Genomic DNA, 9,971 nt, shown 5'->3' with positions numbered 1-9,971 from the left:
CCAATACACAGACAGAAGAGAGTCAATCCTCTCCCAGTCTGGTGTCTATCCTATGTTCCAGCAACCAACACACAGACAGAAGAGGGTCGACCCTCTCCAAGTCTGGTGTCTACCTTATGTTCTAGCAACACTTCCAGAACTTCATCAACAGGTAAGGGTCGACCCTAGGAAGGCTGGTGTCGACCCTAAAATGGAATTTCTAAGTCTCCAAGGAACTTTTGACAAGAATAAGTGCGAACAACCAAACCCAACAAGTTTAAATCAATTGGTACTCCTCTAAAACTAAAGTACAATAACACCAAAGGTTCCCAAAATCGAATAAAGAGTCCAAATACATTTACCAAAAGCTTTAAAAGGCACAAGTGCTACACTAAGTGTATAAGATATCCATTTTTATTGAATTTAATGACTATAATACTCATTTTCTGTCGACTTTATTTAACGAAAATAGGCAAATAATTTGAATTGAAAACAAATCAAAAGTTCTGAATTTAAATTGAAAAAATTAAAAATTCAGAAGTTATATTGTTATAAGGATCAAACTTCAGTGTTTTTTTTTTTTTTTTTTTGTAATTTTCCATTTTTTTATCATATTATTGCGCCGGATTACTTTTTTATTTATATTTGATTTGTTTCGTGTCTTATTTAAAAATACCAAATGTATAATATAGAACTAATTTTTAACCATTTTCATGAAACTAATATGAACTAGATGAAATTATTCAAAATAATTTTGATTACAACTTAATTTCATTTTCACAATTTACAAAAACTATGCCCTTCTCTTATAATTTTTCACTAGATAATTTAAAATAGTAGACAAAAAAATACATTACATTAAATAAAAAATATTATTAATTTTAAAATTATATTTTACATATTTTTTTATTCAATTTAATCTAGTTACATAAGAAAATTTAAAAATATCATGACATCTCTTAATAAAAATAATATTAAGTAACTAATTTTTATTCGTATCAATTTTGTATTATGCATTTTGACAATAACTCGATCAATTTAGTATTTAAATCATGTCATTTATTCAAATCACGTTAGTCGAAAATTCTCAGTTCACACCAGCACAAACAACTATAAAACAGGTGCTTGCTCCTCGGCAATTCTCTAACTCTGAGCTCAACTAATTAGGAAAAAAATGGGTGATGAGGTTGTCCTCCTCGACATCTTGCCTAGTTGTTTCGGAATGAGGCTGAGAATTGCCTTAGCAGAGAGAGGCGTGGAATACGAGTACAAGGAAGACAACATGGTAGACAAAAGCCCATTGCTCCTACAAATGAACCCAGTTCGTAAGATGGTCCCAGTTCTGATTCATAATGGAAAACCCATATGTGAATCACTGATCATCCTTCAATACATCGACGACGTTTGGAACAACAAGTCTCTGTTGCCTTCTGATCCTTACCTGAAATCTCAGGCAAGGTTTTGGGCAAATTTTGTTGGAAATGGTTATAAAATTCTGGATAAAACCAGAATTTTTTCCTAAGTTCGGTCTATTTTTTAGGTGGGCCCCGAGTGTCGATTTACTCGGGTCAAAGTGGTAACGCGTTCTATGCCGCGTTGTGATTCACGTGGTATATTTGGTTGCTCAAAACCATTACCGAGTGAATGGGAAATTGAAGCCAAAGTGTGCTCCATAGAAATGGAGTTTTGGTGGAAATTCCTTAAGGTTGTAAATTGGCTTGTCCCACATTGATTTGGTGGGAAGTTTTGAAAGGGTTTATAAGGCTTAGGGTGAGATACTTGGGGTGTGCCCCAAGGGGTACCCAAGTGTTTTAGAGGGAGAGGTTATGGGCTAGACCCATTGGACCCAAAAATCACCACACGCGCGCCGCCGTCCATCCGGGTGCGGGGTTGGGTTGGGCGAAAAACATTTGAATTTTATTTTATTTTTTATTAAAATAAAATCCATAATTCAAATTAAATTGGTTTGGATTTTTTGTTCATCCAAACAGGCCCTTCCCGGTTTCAAACAGAAATAAACTGTTTTGGAATTAGTGCACACCCAAACAGGGCCCTTCCCGTAATTGCTAAATTCAAAACCCAACAGGTATCATACCTGTTCAATTCAAAACCAAGAGCCACATACCTGTTCAATTCAAAACCAAGGGCCACCTTCACATCTATAAATAGGACCACCCTCATTTGATATTTTGCATTCAGAAATTTCGTATTTCACATCTGTTAATTCTATTCTTCATCTTGCTGCATTTTATTTCCGAAAGAAAGAGTGTAAACACTTATTGTGTTCGTAAGGCAAACAATTAGTAGTGCTGCTATTGTTTGTGGTAGATCATTTCATCTTGGGAGATAGACGTCCAAATTCTGAAAGCACCGTGGAGAGGACGAATCTGTCTTAAGGACACAGTGTCAAACACTGGACTTGATCAGATAAATAATTCGAAGAAATTAAATCAAGTAAGTTATTTAATTTACTTTCAGTGTTGTTTTTATTTGTTTATTTATTCAGATTTTAATTTTGTTTTTGTAACAAAATAAAATCTGTTTTTTATTTATATATTTTTATTTCAAGTTTAATTTTTGTAATCAAACATATTCTCTCCTTTTCTTTATTTCTTTTTATTCTGGTTGTTGTTTAGTACACAACAGAATTTAATTAATTTAAATACAGTGAAGATTGACTAACAATCTTAAGACAGATTCCTTTTTGGGTATCTTCATTGTATTTAATTTTCTGTGTTTTCAAATTAATATTCTGGTTGGAAAAACAAATAGTGATTTATGCTATTTGACAGATAGTAGTAATATACTGTCTCTTTTCTTTGACAACAACTAGTAGTACGATACTGGTGTCATTAACAATTCAGAATATTATTTGGTATTACAGAAAATTCTTGTGATATTTTATTTTTCTAGTTTTAGTAACAAGGAAAATTAAAATTATTTTGTTATTATAATTATTTTCTGGTTTTAGTAACTAGAAAATTAATTTGTGTTTTAATATTTTCTGATTTTTGTAATCAGAGATTATGGCTACTACAACTGAAACTGCATCTGGCAGTGGTACTCCTATTGTTACACCTACATCGGTCCCTATTCATAACCATGTTCATGTACCAATCAATCATGGAGAAAAACCGGAAAAATTTAATGGTACCGAGTTTAAGAGATGGCAGCAGAAGATGCTGTTCTATCTTACAACTCTTAATTTGGCCCGGTTTCTCCATGAAGAGGCTCCAGCACTTAAAGAGGGTGAAAGTGATCGGCAAGTTGTTGCCGCTGTAGATGCTTGGAAACATTCAGATTTCCTGTGCAGAAACTACATCCTAAATGGCCTTGACAATATGCTGTATAATGTATACAGTCCTCTGAAAACAGCAAAAGAATTGTGGGATTCTTTGGAGAAGAAATACAAGACAGAAGATGCCGGCACGAAGAAATTTGTCGTCGGTAAATTTCTGGACTTTGTTATGGTAGACTCCCAAACGGTAATATCTCAAGTTCAAAGTTTTCAAATAATTTTGCATGATATTCATTCAGAAGGTATGTCTCTTAGCGAGTCATTCCAAGTCGCTGCTTTAGTGGAAAAGTTACCACCGGCTTGGAAAGATTTCAAAAATTATTTAAAACATAAACGCAAAGAGATGACTATGGATGAATTGATTGTAAAATTAAGAATTGAAGAAGATAACCGAAAGGCTGAAAAGAGGAATGGGAAAAATCCCATTGAATCCAAGGCTAATGTGGTTGAACAAGTTCAAAAACCACATAACAAAAAGAGGAAGTTTACTGGAGATGGTCCTAAACAAGGCGATAGTAGCAAGAAGTTCAAAAGAAAATGCTATAACTGTGGCAAAACTGGACATCGAGCTTCTGACTGCCGCTGCCCTAAAAAGAATCATGGAAGTACAAGTAAGAAGACCACCAATCAGGCCAATGTAACAGAATTGGATTACATCTCTGACGGAGTGAATGACATCAACCTTTCTGCTGTGGTGTCTGAGGCTAACTTGGTTGGAAATCCCAAAGAGTGGTGGGTTGATACTGGAGCAACTCGTCACATTTGTGCGGACAAGAAGATGTTCACTACCTACAATGAGGCGCAAATGGTGAACAACTTTTCATGGGAAATTCTTCTACTTCTACTGTGGCTGGACAAGGGAAAGTAATCTTGAAGATGACATCAGGGAAAGAACTGACCCTCAACAACGTACTGCATGTACCTGACATCCGGAAGAATTTAGTTTCTGGGTCTTTGTTAAGTAAAAATGGTTTTGGGCTTGTATTTAAGTCTGATAAATTTGTATTAACAAAGAGTGGTATGTATGTTGGTAAGGGATACATGAGTGATGGTCTCTTTAAGTTGAATGTAATGACAGTTGTACCGAAAGTTGATATGAATAAGAATAACACATCTTTTGTTTATATTCTTGAGTCAAATTTATGTCATGGTAGATTAGGACATGTGAATTTTGATGCTTTGCGTAGATTAATTGGTTTAGATCATATACCAAAGTTTGAAATTAATCCTAATCATAAATGTGAAATTTGTGTAGAAGCGAAACTAACTAAGGCTCCATTTAAATCGGTTGAAAGAAAAACCGAACCTCTAGAATTAATTCATACTGATGTATGTGATTTAAAATTTATTCAAACTAGAGGAGGCAAAAAGTATTTCATAACATTTATCGATGATTGCACAAGATATTGTTATGTTTATTTACTTAGAAGTAAAGATGAAGCCTTAGAAATGTTTAAACTCTACAAAACAGAAGTTGAAAATCAACTTGGTAAAACCATTAAAATGGTTAGAAGTGATAGGGGTGGTGAATATGATGCACCATTAAATGAATTTTGTGCAAAACATGGCATTATTCACCAAACTACAGCCCCTTATTCTCCACAGCAAAATGGAATTGCTGAAAGGAAGAATAGAACCCTAAAAGAAATGATGAATGCCATGTTACTAAGTTCAGGTTTACCACAGAACTTGTGGGGGGAAGCAATATTGTCTGCTAATTATGTTCTTAATAGAATACCCCACAAGCAAACCAAAAGCATTCCTTATGAATTATGGAAAGGTCGACCACCTTCCTACAAATACATAAAAGTGTGGGGGTGTTTGGCAAAAGTAGAAGTACCTGTTCCTAAAAAGACTAAGATTGGACCAAAAACAGTAGATTGTGTGTTTATTGGTTATGCTCAGAATAGTAGTGCATATCGATTTCTGACTTATAAATCAGATATACCTGATAAAAATGTGAACACTATTATAGAGTCAAGGAATGCTGTGTTTTTTGAACATGTCTTTCCTTACAAGAAAGGACAGGAATTAAGTTCACAGAAAAGAACTTATGATTGTACACAAAGTCAAGAGACTAATGACAATCAAACACAAGAGACTAGTAATAGTCTTGACCAACAGGATTTAACTAATGATGAACCTAGACGAAGTAAGAGAGCAAGAACATCAAAATCCTTTGGTCCAGATTTTCTGACATACTTGTTAGAAAATGAACCTCAAAGCTTTAAGGCAGCAATGACAGGTCCTGAAGCACCTTTGTGGAAAGAGGCTGTTAATAATGAAATTGAATCCATTATGCAAAATCATACTTGGGAATTGGTGGATCTTCCACCAGGTTCTAAACCTCTTGGATATAAATGGATATTCAAGAGAAAAATGAAAGCAGATGGTTCAATTGATAAGTATAAAGCAAGACTTGTTGTTAAAGGTTACAGACAAAAGGAAGGTCTGGACTATTTTGACACATATTCTCCTGTGACAAGAATAACATCCATTCGCATGCTTATTTCTATAGCAGCATTGTTTAATTTAGAAATACATCAAATGGATGTTAAGATAGCTTTCTTAAACGGTGATCTAAATGAAGAGATCTATATGGAACAACCCGAAGGGTTTGTAGTATCAGGGCAAGAAAAGAAAGTTTGTCGACTTGTAAAATCCCTTTATGGATTAAAACAAGCACCTAAGCAATGGCATGAAAAATTTGATCATGCAATGCTTACTAATGGGTTTAAGATAAACGAATGTGACAAATGCGTCTATGTTAAAAACACTGACCAAGGATATGTCATAGTTTGTCTTTATGTGGATGACATGCTTATCATTGGAAGCAGTCAAAACATGATCAAATCAACTAAGCAGATGCTTAACAAAAGATTTGATATGAAAGATATGGGGGTCGCAGATGTTATTTTAGGAATGAAAATTACTAAAACATCTGAAGGGTATGCATTATCTCAATCTCATTATATTGAGAAAATTCTTGATAAATTTATCAAGGATGATTTGAATTTAGCTAGAACACCTGTAGAACATCAGTCTTTATTTATCGAAAAATAAAGGTGATGCAGTGTCTCAGTTAAAATACTCCCAAATCATTGGAAGCCTAATGTACCTAATGAATTGTACTCGTCCTAATATAGCTTATGCTATCAGTAAATTGAGTAGGTACACTAGTAACCCTGGAGAAGACCATTGGAAAGCGATCATTCGAGTTCTTAGATATCTAAGATTTACTCGTGATCATGGTTTGAACTTTACTCGATATCCAGCAGTACTCGAAGGTTATTGTGATGCCAATTGGATATCGGATACTAAAGATTCAAAATCCACTAGTGGATATGTCTTTACTCTAGGAGGCGCTGCTGTTTCTTGGAAGTCCACGAAACAAACTTGCATCGCACGATCCACAATGGAATCCGAGTTCATTGCTTTAGACAAAGCAGGTGAAGAAGCAGAATGGCTTCGTCACTTCTTAGAAGACATTCCAATGTGGCCAAAACCTGTGCCAGCTATTTGCATTCATTGTGATAGTCAATCTGCAATAGGCAGGGCACAGAATCACATGTATAACGGTAAGTCACGACATATACGTCGTCGACATAATACCGTAAGGAAATTGTTGTCAAACGGAATAATCTCAATAGATTATATAAAATCTAAAGAGAATATTGCGGATCCGTTAACAAAAGGTTTGACAAAAGAGCTAGTGTATAGTTCATCAAAGGGGATGGGATTAAAGCCTATTACATAAGAGTCGTCATAATGGTAACCCTACTTATATGACTGGAGATCCCAAGAACTAAGTTCAAAGGGACAACTAAGTTATGTATGGCTCGTCAGAAATCACCAAGGGATTAAAATTCCTACCCATTCCTATGGTGAGAGTGATATCTGCAACATATGTTGTCTGCAGGGGTATAAGGATAAGCTTTGCTTTTAATGATTACTTATATCTTGATTAAGACATAAAATCAAGATGAGTATAAGAAGATACTCACAATAAGAATCACCTATATGAGTGTTGAACTTGGGCCGGTTCTATGAGAATGAAGAGGCTAAATTCTCTAGAAACACTTATGAAAACCAGGTGCGTTCAAGGCCAAAATGAACACAACAGTAAGAACCACGATGTGTTAGAGGATATTTTGTGTGAAATCTATTGTCTTGGCTTACACAAACGGCTGAACAATTCAAGGCATCGCGTCCATTGGTTAGCCAGTAAGTCCGATAGGTTATCACTAGGGAAGGTTCAAAGCCGAAAACTACCTATCCTGATGCAAGATATTTTTGACTTATACTCTTTCGTTAAAGTCTGCATATTGTTGCATTTCCGTTGTCATCAAATTCCATTCATGTGGGGGATTGTTGGAAATGGTTATAAAATTCTGGATAAAACCAGAATTTTTTCCTAAGTTCGGTCTATTTTTTAGGTGGGCCCCGAGTGTCGATTTACTCGGGTCAAAGTGGTAACGCGTTCTATGCCGCGTTGTGATTCACGTGGTATATTTGGTTGCTCAAAACCATTACCGAGTGAATGGGAAATTGAAGCCAAAGTGTGCTCCATGGAAATGGAGTTTTGGTGGAAATTCCTTAAGGTTGTAAATTGGCTTGTCCCACATTGATTTGGTGGGAAGTTTTGAAAGGGTTTATAAGGCTTAGGGTGAGATACTTGGGGTGTGCCCCAAGAGGTACCCAAGTGTTTTAGAGGGAGAGGTTATGGGCAAAATGGGCTAGACCCATTGGACCAAAAAATCACCACACGCGCGCCGCCGCCGCCGTCCGTCCGGTCGGTCGGTCGGCTGTGGTTGGGTTGGGCTTCTAATCTTTTTGGGCCAAAAACATTTGAATTTAATTTTATTTTTTATTAAAATAAAATCCATAATTCAAATTAAATTGGTTTGGATTTTTTGTTCATCCAAACAGGGCCCTTCCCGGTTTCAAACAGAAATAAACTGTTTTGGAATTAGTGCACACCCAAACAGGGCCCTTCCCGTAATTGCTATCTGTTTGAATTGTTGAATCTGTTTGAAATTCAAAACCCAACAGGTATCATACCTGTTCAATTCAAAACCAAGGGCCACCTTCACATCTATAAATAGGACCACCCTCATTTGATATTTTGCATTCAGAAATTTCGTATTTCACCTCTGTTAATTCTATTCTTCATCTTGCTGCATTTTATTTCCGAAAGAAAGAGTGTAAACACTTATTGTGTTCGTAAGGCAAACAATTAGTAGTGCTGCTATTGTTTGTGGTAGATCATTTCATCCTGGGAGATAGACGTCCAAATTCTGAAAGCACCGTGGAGAGGACGAATCTGTCTTAAGGACACAGTGTCAAACACTGGACTTGATCAGATAAATAATTCGAAGAAATTAAATCAAGTAAGTTATTTAATTTACTTTCAGTGTTGTTTTTATTTGTTTATTTATTCAGATTTTAATTTTGTTTTTGTAACAAAATAAAATCTGTTTTTTATTTATATATTTTTATTTCAAGTTTGATTTTTGTAATCAAACATATTCTCTCATTTTCTTTATTTCTTTTTATTCTGGTTGTTGTTTAGTACACAACAGAATTTAATTAATTTAAATACAGTGAAGATTGACTAACAAATTTCATTGACAAGAAGGTGACTTCAAAAATTAATTACACTTCGGAAAAAAAAAAAAAAGATTGATTACATTTTTAGTATCTAAAGTATGCATTTGGTTCAATATTTCAATTGTGCTAATTTATAAAATGCTAATTTTATTTTATTTTTTATAAGGTGCAATTTTTTGTTCCAAAAATACCTCTAATTCTAACAATCATAGAGTGCTTATTTTATTTTCTGAATACATAATTAATATTTAATGTTGGATTAATGAATAGGTATATGACAGTGGGAAGAGGGTACTGATGACCAAAGGGGAGGTTCAAGAGGCAGCCAAGAAGGAGATGATAGAGTGCTTGAAGACTTTAGAAGGAGAGTTGGGAGAGAGGCCATACTTTGGAGGTGAAAACCTAGCGTTCTTGGACATAGTTCTCGTACCCTACTGCCCTTGGTTCTACTCTTATGAGTCCTGTGGAAACTTCAACATTCAAGCTCAGTGCCCCAAATTGATGGCATGGGTTCAGAGGTGCTTGGAGAAAGAGAGTGTCTCCAAATCTCTCCATGACCCTCACAAGGTCTATGACTATGTTTTGCAGCTCAGGAAAAGGTTTGGAGTCGATTGAAAATCAAAAATTGCAAATTAATAGAAGCAACTTAAAATAATTGTCATTTTTATTGAAATACAAGTGGATCATTTGTTATCTAGTTGTACCTCTATCAAAGTACAATTATTTTAAATTATTTTCACTTTTTTACAATTAATCACAAATAATACTTTGCCATGGATTTCATATATTCTACTCTCTACGTGATCGTTTGTTCAAGCGTGATGTCATAATTTCTGAGATTGGTATTATGTGATAATAATGTTACTTTTTTCTTTTTTGATCGGCAAAAGAAATTTATTGATGTAAACATGAGGAAACATAGTCGCCAAGGAAAACATCAATAAAGAGGAGATGGGGGAGGGTGTCAAAGCTTACCGATCACATCCCAACACTAATGAAATACTCACTGAAATAAAATTACAGATGTGAGTGCTGCTGCTTCTTAAAGAATTTGAATAGATGTTGCTCTTTATTTATTTTATTT

The 9,971-nt window shown here is 34.9% G+C and overlaps 1 protein-coding gene across 1 annotated transcript; it reads left to right on the top strand.

Moving 5' to 3' along the window:
• The first annotated feature begins 1,141 nt into the window (after window positions 1–1,141).
• Window positions 1,142–9,662, top strand: LOC114281166 (putative glutathione S-transferase parA). The gene is made up of 3 exons (XM_082905836.1): window positions 1,142–1,453; window positions 3,714–3,722; window positions 9,158–9,662. Exons 1-3 carry the CDS (start codon window positions 1,154–1,156, stop codon window positions 9,500–9,502), a joined length of 654 nt encoding a protein of 217 aa, XP_082761962.1. The 5' UTR covers window positions 1,142–1,153; the 3' UTR covers window positions 9,503–9,662.
• The last annotated feature ends 309 nt before the right edge of the window (window positions 9,663–9,971 follow it).

Source organism: Camellia sinensis, chromosome 14, assembly GCF_055761805.1.
Source record: "Camellia sinensis isolate YWXY chromosome 14, ASM5576180v1, whole genome shotgun sequence".
NCBI lineage: Eukaryota > Viridiplantae > Streptophyta > Magnoliopsida > Ericales > Theaceae > Camellia > Camellia sinensis.
This window is presented reverse-complemented; position numbering and strand designations above follow the sequence as displayed.